This window comes from Equus przewalskii, chromosome 19 (genome assembly GCF_037783145.1).
Source record: "Equus przewalskii isolate Varuska chromosome 19, EquPr2, whole genome shotgun sequence".
NCBI classification, from domain to species: Eukaryota; Metazoa; Chordata; class Mammalia; order Perissodactyla; family Equidae; genus Equus; species Equus przewalskii.
This window is the reverse complement of record NC_091849.1, coordinates 25,790,261-25,806,625: the sequence shown is the minus strand read 5'-3', so window position 1 is coordinate 25,806,625 and position 16,365 is coordinate 25,790,261. Positions and strand designations below refer to the sequence as shown.

The 16,365-nt window shown below is 39.3% G+C and overlaps 1 protein-coding gene and 1 non-coding gene across 2 annotated transcripts; one reads left to right on the top strand and one right to left on the bottom strand.

The window, feature by feature from the left end:
• The first annotated feature begins 5,144 nt into the window (after positions 1 to 5,144).
• Positions 5,145 to 6,017, top strand: LOC103567876 (vomeronasal type-1 receptor 4-like). The gene has a single exon (XM_070585271.1). It carries the CDS (start codon positions 5,145 to 5,147, stop codon positions 6,015 to 6,017), a length of 873 nt encoding a protein of 290 aa, XP_070441372.1.
• Positions 6,018 to 14,518: 8,501 nt separating this feature from the next.
• TRNAS-GCU (transfer RNA serine (anticodon GCU)) lies at positions 14,519 to 14,600 on the bottom strand. Its single transcript has one exon. It is a non-coding gene; the product is annotated as a tRNA-Ser (tRNA).
• Between the last annotated feature and the right edge of the window lie 1,765 nt (positions 14,601 to 16,365).

Genomic DNA, 16,365 nt, shown 5'->3' with positions numbered 1-16,365 from the left:
ATTTAAAATCAGGGATGAAAATAGTACTTTATCTCAAAGGGCTATTTTGTTTTCTGAGGAAGATTTGCCCTGAGCTAACATCAGTGCCAATCTTCCTGTTTTGTATGTGGGTTCGCCACCACAGCATGGCCGCCTACGATTGGTGTAGGTCTGGGCCCAGGACTGAACTGGGCTGCTAGAGTGGAGTGCACCAAACTTAACCACTAGGCCACTGGGGTTGGCCTCAAAGGGCTATTTTTTATTTATGACACAAGTATTTTTTAGCAGGTTTCAGGTACATCTGCAGGTAATGTTAAAGAAAAAGATATTCAATGGCACTTGTTCAAGATGGTAAGGCAGACGTTATTCAGAACCATTGTGAAAGGTACAGGGCCCACTGTAATGGGATTTTAAGGTTGGGGGTAGAGATAAGAAAGTGGGAATTTATAGCCAAGTAGCAGTGGGTCCGGGAGAGGTCAGTGGATTTTAAATTATTATGAGGAAACCTCAGGGGTAAGGAGATGTGGCTTAACTGACCTGACAAGACTCTTACTGAAGACAGGCCAGGGTGAGTGGACATCTCCTGGGGGATGGTGGAGGATGAGGAACCTCAGCAGACATCGAGTGACCAGATATTAAGGGTGGGGGCTTCTGGTTAAACTGATATAGCAGGGTTCTTGCTAAAAAGTAAATTTTACAAGGAAGTGCACAGATGGACCTAGGAGAAGGTTCAGGAGCCTGATTAAAGTTAGGTCAATCAAAGAATCTTTGTCAGTGATTAGGATACAGTTCCCCAGAAAATGAGGGGAAGACCTGTGACCAGAAGCCTGCCTCCCAGACCAGCTCAGTGCTGCTCTCACTTGGTGAAAAGTAATTCTACTTTCACCTCTAATTTCAACCCAAACCCTCCATTTATTTATATCCTTTTGCATTGGGAACTGGAAAAGCCACTCTTGGGGGTAGAAAATTGCTATAGATGATCAAAGTTAGTTTTAATGAAGTTAGTAAAAAAAAAGGGGGGGGTCCTTCTAGTTTTTGAGTCCATTTGTTTTTGAATAGATAAAGAATAAAACAACCACTTAGAGAAAAGATCTCTAACCCCCTGGAGGTAACAGAAGATGCTACTCAAATATGACTGTAGGAGTTCAGGACAAGGCGCCTCAAAATACGCTGCTTTGAAATATTGATTATTTTAAGGTGTAGGCACTTTGAAAACAGCCAATGCAAGGAGAGGCTTTCTCTGAACTCCCCTAATCTACCTGGAGACAGATCCTACAAAAGGAACTCAATTGTCATAAATCCGTTCCCTGGCAGTTGCATCAACCAGGAACGATTGACTCTTATCACAGGAGAGGAGGCTAGAAATAGACATTACACCAGACAAAATTTGTCAAACAGTATAAGACCTCTCAACTAATCTTTCCTAAAAATCGTTTACTCTCCCCTAGGAGGCCTATATCCTTCATTCCCTTTCCCTATTAAAATAGTGTTTAGCCCGAATTCTAAGCGACCTCGGGAGTTACTCATTTTTCTCTGGGTTTCTCCCATGTATACACGAGGTATACATGATAATAAACTTCTGGTTGTTTTTCTGTTCTTAATGAGTCTTTTAGTACAAGGACCTCAGCTTAGAACACAGAAAGGTAGAAGGAAAATCATTTTCCTCCCCTAAACCCCAATGTGCAGCGGAAGAGCAAAGTGACTTTTGTCCTCTCCAAATCCACAGTTGGAATGTGCTCAGAAAACAGAATCTCCAGTTCTAGTCATTATTTATTATATCCTTATGCACAAAGAAGGCCTTGAGAAAGATAAGTGACTTATTATGTGTCTCAGAAGCTGGCTTTAATTCTAATTCACAGCTTTGGAACTTTAGGAAGGTGAAAAGAGGACTGGAAAAATGGGAAATGCTGGATACAGAAGCTTGACTGGCTGTTCATTTCCTCACTGCACATCTTTCCTATTAACATAATTAAACCTTAATTAAAACTGAGATAATTTCTGAGCCAAACAATTGTTGTAATTGTGGAGGGAGAAAAATGTTGTACTTCAGGGACTGAGATTCTGCAGAGAATTTCTTTCTCCCTGCCAAGGTGATAACTTGGAAAATTGGAGTCTCGGCTATAGTTTATGTCAGCCAAGAGCTCTACAAATCCAGAAGGTACAAATATGGTCTAGGGGACCTCACCCGCAAGAAGGACTAACAAATGCTTTGACTGCACAGCAAGTACCAGAGTGGTACACCTGACCAATTCTTTTATTGCTTCTCTCTTTGGCTAAGAGAGGGAGTTCGTGAGAGGGGTCTGCGAGCCTGACCACCTGGACTCTTCTGATCTTTCAAAGGTAAGGCCCTGCAGCCAGAAAGAGGATAGAGACTAGTTTCAGCATATGTGACTCCAGGAATGCTTGAGTATTTTGTCCCTGAGTTCAAGATCTGGTACCACAAGAGAACTCTGGGGTGGGTTCTCACATAAGGTTGCTATTTTCTTTTACCCAGCAATCACTACGACAGCATTTTTTTCAAGTTTCTAAGAACAACTCTGTTTTCTTCAAACTCCATTTTTACCTGCATTGTGAATCTGTCAGCATTATTAGTTTTTATAAAATTGGTATACCTCATTTTGGTGCATTTCTGTCTTTTGCATATGAACCAACTTTGTCTTTCCCATTATGTTGCAAATTCCCCAAGAGCATGTGTTTAATTTAAAGGTTTTCTTCCTGCATCTATCCTTAAAGTCTCCTGTCTTAATACACTGTTATACCACATGTGTAAGTTAACTTCATTCACTATATGCCAGCTTGATGGGGACACCAAATAACAATAATTATGATTAAAATTATAGGTGCTTCTTGGAAAATTCCTACTTTTTTAATTGATGGGTTGTGAGGCACTATAACTTTAGGCAATCCACTTTAATTTTACCATATTCTTATGTAGTAGAAAGAACTAATCTCATCTTTTAGTTGAGACAACAAACTGAGATGGATGCACTTACTTGCCTAAGCTAGTAAGTGTTAGATCCAGATTGGGCATTACACATCATTCTGAATGTAAAGAACGCCTTTTTAAATAATTTACTTTAACATGTCCAAAAGATAATCTGGGAGGGTCTCCATCCCTCCCTCCTCTGACAATGTTCAGCTGGAAAGAAAGAGAAGTGATTTATTAGATGACACAGAAACTGGCACCAATTCTGACCAGAGCTTTGAAATTTGGGGAAGGGAAAGAGAAGGCTGGAAAAATAGGAAACCCTAGATGGGGATAAAAAAAAAAACAAATGGGAATATATTTGATAAGGGCATTTTGATAAGGGCATATCAGGGCATTGAGGTGTATTGAGTGCAGTCATTTTTAACAGACTCCAGGGCTTTGAGTAAATATTTAATCAATTCTTATTCAAGAATACTGGTTAATAGTGATGTTTTTTCTGTTAGGCTGGCAGTTTATTTCACTAAGTGCTAGGCATTTAGGGTCATGTAATACTTTCTGTAACACTTTGGTGCAGTTGTTTGTCTCCTCATTTGTGGGGAAGGAAATGGAGGCTGAAGCCAATAACCAATTTTCCCCGAGCCATGAGGCTACCTGGTAGCAAACCTGGATACAAGACTAGGTTCATGCAGTTCATGTTGCCAGAGAACTTCAAGACAAGATAAACTTAAGACAAGCCCCTAATGACTGGCAAGATATGGAGGGAGGATGAAGGCTTGTAGAAAATGTTTTCTAAGTATATAAGACATATGCATGTCCTGGAAGTTAAATCAAACATTCTGGTTTCTCTGGCTTTGAAAAAATTATCAGTAGTTTGATATAAATTTCTATTTGAGAAATGAGATTCAAGAGGTTGGTGGTGAAAGAGTAAATTCTTATCCAGCCTGAAAGAGTGAAAATCAGCTTGGACTGATAAAGGTCAAGTCGGTCCTATTGTTAACTAGGTTGGGAGAATAGACACAGGTAAAGCCTGCAGCTAAATTACCTGAAAACATCTCCAAAGCAGCTGTAAATGCCATAGTGACTCCCTGATTGAGTGATTACTCTTTTCTTACCAGTGATACCCCACCCACTTTGCTATATTCAGTGATTATTGGGGATCCCTAATTCATAAACTACCTTTGTCTCATGACAGCACCCAAGTCCTAGTCAATCAGCTTTTCCTAATTCCTCTTGGGAAACATCAACACATCCTGAACTGATCCAGGCTTCCCTTATAGTCTCCGCAGATTCCTCAGTGGGACTCAGACCTCTCATAAACACCCTTGTAGGGCAGCATTCCAAGGTTCCCCTAGACACTTGCCCAGGCTGCATCCAGTCAGTAAATCTGATTTGATTCAACCCACAAGCTTGTTTCTCGAGATCTTTGGCTGACTGGGCTTTAAAAGTTGGGACCATGCCATTTAATTTGCTGCTGGAAACCAGGAAACTTGCTGAAAATTTATAAGCAGTGAACTCACAGAAAAATTTTGTGATTTTCAAAGACAACTCTGGAAATATTAAGGTGTATGTATTATAGATATAGATATTAGAATCGGGAGACAAACCAGGAAATTGTTATACTAATCAAAATGAGATATACAATGGATATTAAACATAAGAAAGGGCACTTTGAAAGATGAAACAAGGTTAAATTTGTGAGATATAAAAGAAGTTGAAGCAATGGGATTTTTGAAGTTTCTGTTGTGGGGTGTGGGGAGGAGGAAGGGATAAGGATGAGCCCCCAGTTTTTGGAATTGGCTGATGGGAATATCATAAAATGAATTCAGAAACACAGGGTTAAATTCAGGTTGAGGTAATTTGTAGTTCAATTCAGCACTTGCTGAGATTGAACATATGTGGGATATGTAAAGATTTGAACAACTAGGCTGGTTTTGCTGGTATGGAACTTAGTAAAAAGTCTGTGTTGCAATTTTTAATTGTTGAATACTCATCTTCAAGATGGTATTTCAAGCCATATAGAATCACCCACAAGAACTGCCCACAGGGAAAGGAATAGAGTTCTTTGGACAAAAATCTGCTACATTACATATATCATGACCTTTGAGTCAGTGTTCCTGACACACCAGAAAAACCCTGTGAAATGAATTATTCTTTGCAGATACATATCATCACTACTATTGCTTTCTTCAAGAGGTGTTGACTGGATCCAAAGATTCTTCTGCCCATGAAGTAAGAAATGGCTTTGATAATTATTAAAGGAATAATATTCCTCTTTATAACTGGATCCGGTATTATGGGGAACAGTTTTGTTTTCATCAATTATATATACATTTTCTTTCAGGGCACTGAAAAGAAATCGGTACATCTAATTCTCATGCACTTAGCTTTTGCAAATACCATAGTGCTTTTTTTCAAAGGAATGCCAAAGATAATAGCAACTTTTGGTTTGATAAGCTTCCTAAACGATACAGGCTGTAAAATTGTTATTTATCTGGAAAGGGTGGCTCGGGGACTTTCACTCTGCATGACCAGTTTCCTCACTGTGGTCCAGGCCATCACCATCATCCCCAGCGCCCCCGAGTGGGCAAAGCTGAAGCCAAGGTCCAAATGGCATATCCTTTGCTTCTTTCTCTTCTTCTGGATATTCAATTCCTTGCTAAGCATGAACTTACTCTATTACATCCAAAGCATCAGCAGCATGAACAGCTCACAAAATAGTGACAATAACAGATATTGTTATTTTATACCAGAAAGCCAGAAAATGAAGTGGATTTTTCTCATTCTAATGGGCATACGAGATGCCCTGTGTCAGTGTCTAATGGGCTGGGCAAGTGTCTACATGGTATTTCTTCTCCACAAGCACCACAAGCATGTCCTCTACCTTCAGAACTCCAAGGTTCTCTACCGAACTCCCCCTGAGATCAGAGCCGCTCAAAGTGTTCTCCTTCTGAGGCTTTGTTTTCTTTTCTTTTATTGGACAGATTGTATTTTTTCTTTATATTTTAATTCCTCTTTTGATAATAACTTTATAGAATTAAATATTCTAGAAATTCTAAACCTTGGTTATGCATCTCTCAGCCCATTTGTGCTAATTCACAGACATGGATGATTTATTGAATGCTGGAACATTTATTAAGACTTGAGAAAATGTCTATTTCATCAATCCTTTAGGTAGCAAGTCTGAAATAACAGTTATGTTATGCTGTGTGTAAAAAAAAAAATGAAGAGTAGCTTAAACACATAAAAGTAGATTGTCCTACAACCAACCTGGTGACAAGCAGCCTTGAGCTGACACAGGAGATCATAATGAGCTACAGGGACCCAGTCACCTTCTCACTGTCCATTCTGCCACCTTCAGGAAGTGTACGCCACTTCTAATTCTCCTGCTTGTAAGGTGTCTCTTTCACTACCACGCTTTCAGTAGTAAGAAGAAAAAGAACGTTTTGGCAAATTCTATCAAAATAATGATGTACTCACCCTTTGACTCAGGAGTTCCACTTCTAGGATGATCATACACATATATTGTGTGTGTGAGAATTACAGTACAAAAATTATTACACATTGCAGCATTATTTTAAAAACATAGCATAAATATCCAGCAAAAGGGCTATTTTTCTGGCTATTTGAAAATATTCTAGAGGAACCAGCCACACAAAAGGATTTTATTGAACTTATGAAAGAATGGGTGAATTCAAAATGTACTGATGAGCAATGATATCCAAGGTGTGTTTGTAATTAATTAAAGAAAGCAATGCAAGAATAATAATATTCAAAAGTGGAATATAATAATATTTTTAACTTCATGTTATCTACATCATGAATCTCGGCAAGAATAGAAAAGAAACTGAAAGAGTGTTACTTGATTTAAGAGAAACTAGGTAAATGGAGGCCAGTAGGTAGAATTTCATTCTATATTTTTCTTTATTTTCTGATTTGTTAAACATTTGACTATATCTTTTAAAAATGAATAAAAAATTAATTTTGAAAATAATTTGTGGCTTGTTTCAAGACATTATTTTTTAGTGCTCTGACACTCCCACAATAATATCAATCTCTCAATCAACAAAAAGCTATAAAATAATTTGGTTCTACATTAGTTTAAATAAGGAATTTTATTTTCATTTTTCTAAATTGGAATCAAAATAGGTATTTGGATATAATTCATAGTTCTGGCAATGAGATACATCATCAAGCTGTTTTGAAAAATACTTGATGCTATTGTACTGATTTCACATATTTATAATACAAAAATCTTAGAATTGATAGGGACAGCTTTCATCCCATTTTAAAGAATGCCTCTACAATATCTCTTCTGTGGCCCTTGTAAACATTTGGGCTTTTTACTTCTCTAATAAATTTTTCTTTGGTTTTGTTGTACCATGTTCACACAGCTTTTAAATAACTTAGTTATGTTATTATGTTATATTCTAATATGTTCAGGAGCTTAACTTCCTCATATCACTGTGGGTACTTGAAAGCCAGGACTATGCTGTTTATCTTAGCTTCATAACTTTTCTGTGACAACCTTTTCTATCATAGAGAACGAGACAAAGTAAGCACTCCCTGAAGTGGTCATTGGTAAAGGACTCAAAAGGAAGGGATGTAAGAGCCTGAAAATGAAATTAAGAATAGCATTTTAAAATTTAATTATGAAGAAGAGATTATTGAGCACTAAAAATAGGCAGAAAGTCTCCAGAGAAATAAGGAGATGTGTGATTTGTGGCAAAAAATGGTTAGAATAGTGTATTAGTCAGGGTTCTCCAGAGAAATCAAATAAATAGGATATCTATATATAGTACATATAAAGGAGATTTATTATAGGAATTGGCTCACTCCATTGTGGAGGCAAAGAAGCCACACAATCCGCCATCTGCAAGATGGAGAACCAGGAAAGCCAGTGGTACAATTGAGTCTGAGTCCAAAGGCCTGAGAACCAAAGCATTCCTGGTTTAAGTACCCAAGTCTGAAGGCCCAAGAACCAGGAGGCCCCCATATCGGAGGGCAGGAGAAGACGGATGTCCCATCTCAAGAAGGGACAAAGAATTTACCCTTTCTTCACCTTTTTCTTCCATTTGGGCCCCCAACAGATTGGCCAATGCCTGCTCACATTGATGAGGGGAGTTTCCTACTCAGTCTACTGAATCAGATGCTAATCTCTTCCAGGAACACCGTCATAGACACGTTTAGTTCTACCAGCTGTGTGGGCATCCCTTAGTCAGTCAAGCTGACACATAAAATTAACTATCACAGATACCCTGAAATTTGGGTTCTCCAAATAAGTGCTCTTCTGTGTTTCCCTCTGAAAAGTCACAATTGAGCTGAGAAATTTAAATTGAATCTAGAATCTTAAGCAGAAAATAACTTAAAACAGAGAAAGACATTATTAAAATCATTACACATCTAAAGCAGTGGGAGGTAGGAAGCAGAAATTGGTAATACTGAATTTTAGAACACACTGACATGGCAGATAGTCACATCAACTACCTCTCACCTCTTGTGTATTTATAGTTTTTGTTATTAGTAAAATAGAAGTAGAAAGATGAATTCTGCATCAATTTTGCCTGTGAAATCTTATGTAAGTTTTGAAGTAATAATAACTGAAAATGTCTCAAATTTCGTGAAATACATATGCTTGTAGATTCAAAAAGCTCAGAGAATTCTAAGCATATAGACTCAAAAATGTTTATACCTGGACTAGTCATACTCAAGTTTCACAAAATAAGACAAAGGACATATCTTGAAAGTGGCCAGAGATAAATGATACATTGCCCACAGAGGAACAATGATTCTTAAAGGACAGTGGATTTCTTAGAAGAAACCATGGACCTGAGATAAAACTTCATTGATCATCTAACTCCATTAAGTTCCTACTCTGACTGGTGGTCTAACATGACACTTTGAATCTCTAGGAATTACTGTCAGTTCAGAGCTGATGTCTACGAACCTCTGAAAAGTCTGATTATATTACTTTATCCGTTATCTAGTCACTCTAGTAAATGACAGCAGGTCTCTTTGGGGATGGCTGGGATGAAGATTATCAGTGTATGTTTTGGGCAATGTAGCAGAGTTCCCTCATGGGGACCTTATCTTCCTCATCTTTCGAGGTACTCCAGATCACTGAACTGGCTCAAGTCTGGGAATGATTTAGGATCCGTGATTATCCATGATGTTCTAGTGATTCAAGTAGGATTTATATCCACAAGACCTGGAGTTTTTCTCCTTATCCAGATAAGTAAGACTTTAGTAGACTTCTCACAAACATCAGTTCTACAGGACCATAATTAACTAGTCAATGCCAAAGATTTCTGTGAGTCAGACCATTCTGATTAATGTTCATTAAGGTAACCATACCCACCTTGTCTTCGGTGTCTTTGGTGACTGAGTGCCACCACTTTGTATATATCATTCTGGGATCAAATCACTGTCACTGTGTTTAGGGATTCCAGTTCAATGGTAGTAGCTCCTAATTTAATTTTAGATTTGTAGGGCAGAATCTCGACAAAGCTCTTCTAGGATTGATTATGCAACTGTCAGCCCTTTTGTGCTGATTCACAGAGATGGACATCTGGCTGAATGTTGGTACGCTCATTAAGACTTAAGAAAATGTCTGTTTCATTGATCCCTTAGAGAAAAATTTTGAAATAACAGTCTTTTATGCTTTGTGTAAAAAGAAAGTGAAGTAAGAGTAGCTTAAACATATGATGGTCTATTGTCATACAGCTTAAACATATGATGGTCTATTGTCATACAACAAACTGGTGACTAGCAGCCCTGAGCTGACATAGGAGATCATACTAAGCTACAGGGATCCCGCCATTTTCTCATTGTCCATTCTGCCACCCTGCAGAAGTGGCTTTAAATTCTCCCTATGACAAGACGGCTCTTTTACTACCAAGTTTCCAGTAGTAAGGAGGAGAAGAAAAATTTGGCAAATTCTATCAAAATAATAATGTATTCATCCTTTGATTCAGGAGTTCCACTTCTACAGTGATCATACACATATATAGTTCATGCGAGAATTACAGTACAAAAATTACTACGCATTGCAGCACTATTTTTAAAAACCTAATCTAATTATCCAGCAAAAAGGGCTGTTTCTTTGGCTATTTGAAAATATCCTAGAGGATCCATCCACACAAAGAGATTTTATTGAACTTATGAAAGAATGAGTGACTTAAAAATGTATTGATATGAAATAATATCCATGGTGAAACTGTAATTAATAAAAGAAAGAAATGTAAGAATAATAGTATTCAAAAATGGAATATAACAATATTTTTAAATTGATGTTATCTACATCATGAATCTCTGAAAAAATACAAAAGAAACTAAAAGAGTGTTACCGGCATGCGCTGTAGTAAGGATTTGGGCGCTGCCTGGTTCGCTACCCAGGTTCTTGAGGTTGGGGGTCTTGTTCTGACACCGAGGGCGCTGGACTGGGGAGTCTGTCACTCTTGGTGGCAGGTGGGCATCTTGGGGCCCACATGAGCCAATGGCTTCATGCCTGCCGCGGCCAGGTCCACGGACCCCTCTTTTCCAGACATTCTTCAGCCAAGAGGAAGGGCAGAAACCACGTTCCCGAAAGAGTTTGGAGAAGAATCTTGCTCCAGAAGAACCTTTTTACCCCTTGGATGTTTCGAGCAAAATCTGAGAGCAGAATGAAGAACTTGGACTGATTATTGATTTAACACACACTCACCACTAATACAAGCCAGAGCATTCCCATTTATACCCCCTCTTCCCCCCGCTCACCCCCTCCAGGTGCCCCACAAGCCTCCCAAGGAGCGACTCTGGACCCTTGTGCACATACCTCCTGCCCTCGTGGAGCAGCGACCCAGTGCTCACGTGCTCCCACCGCTCTCCCGCCCTGTGATCGATTCTTCCAGTGGATTTTTCTTGTGTGCTTTGGATGATGGCGATGTTTAGAGAGGGCAGAAACAGACCAGGTGGATTGAGGAGGCCCTGGCAGGCCCCTCAAATTAATGTTTATGAAGAGATGTTTTTCCGAAGAAAATATACAGGTGGCCAAGAGGCTCATGAAAAGATGTTCAACGTAACTAGTTTTTAGGGAAATGCATTCAAAACTAAAATGAGTTATCACCTCCTCCCCATCAGAATGGCTATTATTAAAAAAACAAGAAATAACAAGTGTTGGAAGGGTGTGCAGAAAAGGGAACACTTGTATAGTGCTGGTCAGAATGTAAATTGGTACAGCCACTATGGAAGCAGTATGGAGATTCCTCAAAAAAGTAAAAATAAGACTACCATATGATCTAGCAAAAAATAAAAAAATAAAAGAGTGTTACCTGATTTAAGAGAAACTAAATAAGTGGAGGCCAGGAGGTAGGATTTCATTTTGCATCTTTCTGCATTTTCTGATTTGTTAAATATTTAAATATCTTTTTAAAAAATGAATAGAAAATTAATTTTGCAAATAATTTGTTGCTTGTTTCACAACATCATTCTTTAGTGCCCAGACACTCCCCACAATAATATCAGTCTCACTATCACTTAAGATGTAAAAAACAATTTGGTCCTACATTAATTTAAATGGAGGATTTAGTTTCTATTTTTTTAAAATTAGAACTAAAATAGGTATTTGGGGAGAAGTCATAGTTCTGGTAATAAGATATGTCATCAAACTGTTTTGAAAAACACCTGATGCTATTTTACCAATTTCACATATTTATAGTACAAAATCTTAGAATTGATATGGACAGCTTCCATCCCATTTTTTAGAATGCCTCTATCATATCTCTTTCATGGCCCTGGCAAACGATTAGCAGACATTTGGTCTGTCCAAAATGTCCATGAGCATATTCGGTCCATATAAATGGCTTTGGACAGGAGCAGATATCAAGGACCTTTTGGCATGGGTTAAATGTCTTAGGGACGTTTCGGACAGGACCAAATGTCCTGCAGGGTAATGACTGAAGCTGAGAGGTGCATCCATGGTCATTGTAGGTCTATATTGTTCCGTATTTGAGCGTGTGTTTCACGTTTTCCGTAACAAACATAGAAAGTCTCAAGAGCCATGTTCTGGAAGGCTGAGGCTTGAAGGGGCTCCCACAGCTCACCCAAGCCTGCTGGGACCTGGCAGAAGTGCTTGGGGTTGACCAGAGTCTCATGGAAACCGAGTGGTCAGAGGATTTTGAGGACGGAGGCGACAGAAAGCCACAGCCTCTACCCTCTGGACACATTGTAACAATCACATTACAACTATAATTGTTTTAAAAACAAGAAAATAGAGTCTTCAGGCTCTGCGGTGCTATTTAGCCCGACAGTCATCTGCAGTGCCCTCCGCAGCTGGGATCTGCTTGCTCCCCAGTGATCCTTAATCAGGATCTTGAAACCGTGGGGAATCAGAGCTGTCCCGCCCTCACTTTCACTTTGCTCCCACCCTCTCATGTACGGACAATGAGGGGTCCCTTCGGCGGTGGCTGAGGCTTCTTTTTCAGGACTTAAAGCTCTCTTAAGTCCAGGTGGGGTTATACGGAACTGCGAGTGAATTCAGGTCAGGTAAAGGCTCCCGCGCGGGTTTGCCTCCAAAGAACAGGTGGGGCGGGGCGTCTGCCGCTCTAAAATTACCAAGGAAGAAAACAAAAATAGTTCAAATTGTAGAGGACAGCGTGCGCGAAGCAGTAGGATCAACACCCGCCTTCTCCCAAGCTCCTCCTTTTCTTTGTGGTCGGTAGACGCGTTCTTCACAGAACTTAATGTGAGCAGCAGCGTAAAAAGCAGGGACCACGTGCGGTTTGTCAAGAGGGAAGTATTTTATAAGCTTCTGGGTTTTCCCAGGTCAAGGTAGAACAGAGGAAGTCAAAGGGATTGACCAGTTCTCCAAGAAAAAGTCTTTGGGTCATAAAGGAAGACACGGAGGTAGCATTGAGAAATGACCTCCAGTCCACGCTCAGAAAGGTTGTCTGTCTCAGGCATTTTCCTCTCAAGGATTCATGACGAGCTCCAGCGAGTCTTACCTCAACTCCTTCCCTGCCTGATCTCCAGAGCTTAGAGAGGCACCTGGTTCTTTCCTTGGATACTTTCCAATGCTGCACGTCCCACTGCTCCCCCAATACCTCAGTAAGCCCTCATAACACTTTCAGCGACTTGTTTTAGATTTAAACCCCACACCAGCCTTTGACACTGATGAAGGCAGAAGCACTTTGTTCATCTCCTCATCACCAGGGGCCAATTTTCCACCTTCAAGAAATAATTATTGAATAAATGTGAGAATGAATGAATGAGTTAAAATATATATCAGACAGGATGGGTGAGTAATGTAAGACAAAGTTCTTCCAGTTACTCTTTGGGACAAGCATAAAAAATATTTGTAGAGAAAAATAACATGAATGAGAATCATTTAGGGTAAGAAGATGAGGGAGGAAGGACGAAAAATAAGGGGAAATTTGGAAAGGAACACTGCAATCAGCTGGAACCACCATCTCTAGGTATAAAAATATACTGCCTTATTGCCCCACCATAAAAATGCAGCCTGCATATTGTCTTCACTAAAAAAGTGATACCATATAATGGAGTACCTTTATTTGAGAGGAGAGTATTTTCTTTGGATTGGCTTTCCACAGACTACTTATTTCTGTGAAGTGTTTCATCAAAGAGTCATATGTTCAGATTTTTCTTCCCATTAATGAAGTTCTTTTTCTCTTTATCATAAATAACCAAAGACTCTAAATATACTTGCAGGCAGGCCTATGAAGTTTTTAGGTGGTAACTGCTCTAGGGAATGTGGAAGAGGTGCTGCTTAAGCTTAGTTTACTGGTGACAGAATAGTTTCCCAAAGAGAGGAACTGAAAAAGCAGACAGGGAGGAGCCTATGGGCTGGGTGAGACAATAGAGGGGACTATTGAAGCTCTGAGATGGGTTTGTGGATATTTTTATATAGTTATTTCTAATTGTCAATGTGTTTTAAAATTGCCATAATAAGTATTTTTACTTTTTTTTTAAAAAAGAAGAGTTTGCAAAAACATTTTTACTAAATAGTCTTAAAGAAAGTTTTAAAACAGAAGACAATGTAATTGGAAAAACTATTGAAATCTGAGGAGGAAACAAATTTTCCTAACTGGATAGATCTCACACATCTATACATTTATAACCTGTACTCTGATCATTATATAAATATAAAAATACTAAATCATTGTGAAAGTAGATTGTGCATTGTACCGGAGAATCTGGCTTACTCAAGTATTAGTGATGACATTGTTAAAAGAAACAACAAATTTGGAAACAAAACTGGTCAATTGTTAAAATGATCCATAGATTCAAAGCCTTTGACTAATTAATTCTCCTGGTTATGAATTGGTTGAAAACAAAAGCCCCGTCAAGGAGTCTGCTAAATATCAAGAGAACAATACGTTAGGTCGGGTAAAATTGAAGAATAATTCACAAATCTTCTCTAAAACATTAATGCCATAAAATGCAAGAATACTCATGCTTATGGGTGGGTGGGGGGATAGCAGAGGTCATAAGTGAGTGGAGAAGAAGACAGCCTTCTCTATAAGAAACCTGGGACACTGAGCAGATATTTGAAGGGAGTATGCTCCAAACTGGAAATGCCAGGAGACTTGAAAATTTCTTACCGAAAAATCATACAATCGACGAAGGTGGGATTTGAACCCACGCGTGCAGAGCACAATGGATTAGCAGTCCATCGCCTTAACCACTCGGCCACCTCGTCACGCTGTAGCCTGATTTTGGAGTACTTCATTTCAGAGTTTATACTTGGAAACTCACCGGACATCTTGAATAGAAAGATACTTAGGAGATGGCTTGGAGACGTCTAGGAGACGTGGAAAGGGATAGCTTCCACACGAATGGACAAAGAACTGGAGTGGAAAAGATGAGAGGCGGGTGAAAAACGGGCTTAGCTTTCACAGGAGTCATAAAAGTGGATGAGACGTTATACAAACACTTATGCCTAACCCTTGGCTTCCTTTCTCGGACTGCCTGGTTTCGGGCTGGCGGCGCAACAGCGTCAAGTCCCGGCTGGCGGTGGGCGTGGCCCGGCCGACCAGATGCGAATTGTGGTCGTCCTGCGGCTTCGGGGAAGCCTGGTCCCGCGCCTCTGTAGGATCCCCGCCGCCTGAGAGCGCCTCCTGGAGCCGGCAGAGGGCACAGCTTCCCAGAGTTGGTCCCATTGGAGTCCATCTCAGGGGAACTGGGGAATCCGGGCTCCTATTTCATGGTTAATAAAACAGTCTGGAAAATTAGATGATGGATCTGAGTAAGGCAATGCTGTATATCCATTCAATGTCATCGCCGCTTCTTCAATATTGTAGGGTGAAATTGCTTAGAGAAGAATCCTTAACTCGTGGGGCTCTCATCCCAGGTCATCCATATCAGAGGAACCATGAGTTCTGATCTCCCCTCAAATGCCTGTGAGGTTGTTGGGTTGGTTTTCTAGGGGAGATATTGCCCAACTTTCATTCGATTTTCCAAGGGATCTGGTACTGAAAACGTTAAGAAACTCACCCCTAGCGAGAAAATGATTCAAGGAAAAAGAAGAGAAAAAAATTTTTTTCAGCTCCATCTTGTTGTTCCATAAGAATTAATACAAAGCACACATGAATGAACAAGAATAGGAATTAATTCTGACTAATCAGAGTGAATCATAAATGCCTGGGAGAAGACAAACATTGAAGGTGAGTCTTGAAGAACAAGTTTTTTCCAGGTGTGGAAGAATGAGGGTGTTCCAGGCTCAGGAAAGGGCCTGAGCAAAGGCAGGAAGGCACTCGGTGTTTCGAGAAATGGTGAGGAATCCCTGAGACTTCATGCTTTTGGGTTACCATTCCCCAGGGTCAGTATTTAGCTCAGGGACTATTCATTTTTATTTAATTTCTTTTTAATTTAGAAAGTATTTCACAGAAAAGTTGCAAAGATGTCATATTTATAGCACCAAGTTTATTCTTGTGTATGGGGTGAGGAATAAATTTAATTTTATCTTTTTCCAAATAGGTACATAATTGACCCAAAAGCCTTTATTAAAACCTTTTTCTCAATGATTTGAAATACCACTTTTATCATGTGCTAGATTGCTATATGTAGTTGTATCTACTTGTGAAATTTCTGTTCTAGTTCACCGATCTGTCTGCCTATTCATGCATCAGTAGCACACTGTTAATTATAAAGATTTTTGTTGTACATTTTAATGAGAGAACCAGTCTGCCCTCAGAGCTCTTTCTTTTCAGTATTTTCCCAGCTATTCCTGTATGTTTATTTTTACCTATTAACTTGATGATAAACTTTTCTAGTTCCATCAATAAGTTCACTGGAAATTTTTCTTCGGACCACATGAACTTTGTAAATTAGCTTAAGGAGAGCTGAGTTCTTGATGATGCTGTGACATCCTAATCAAGAACAAGAAATGTCTTTCCATTTGTTTGACTACTCTTTATCTTTCAGTTGTGTTTTAAGTGTATTCCTAAGATTTTTTTTCTTTTTGG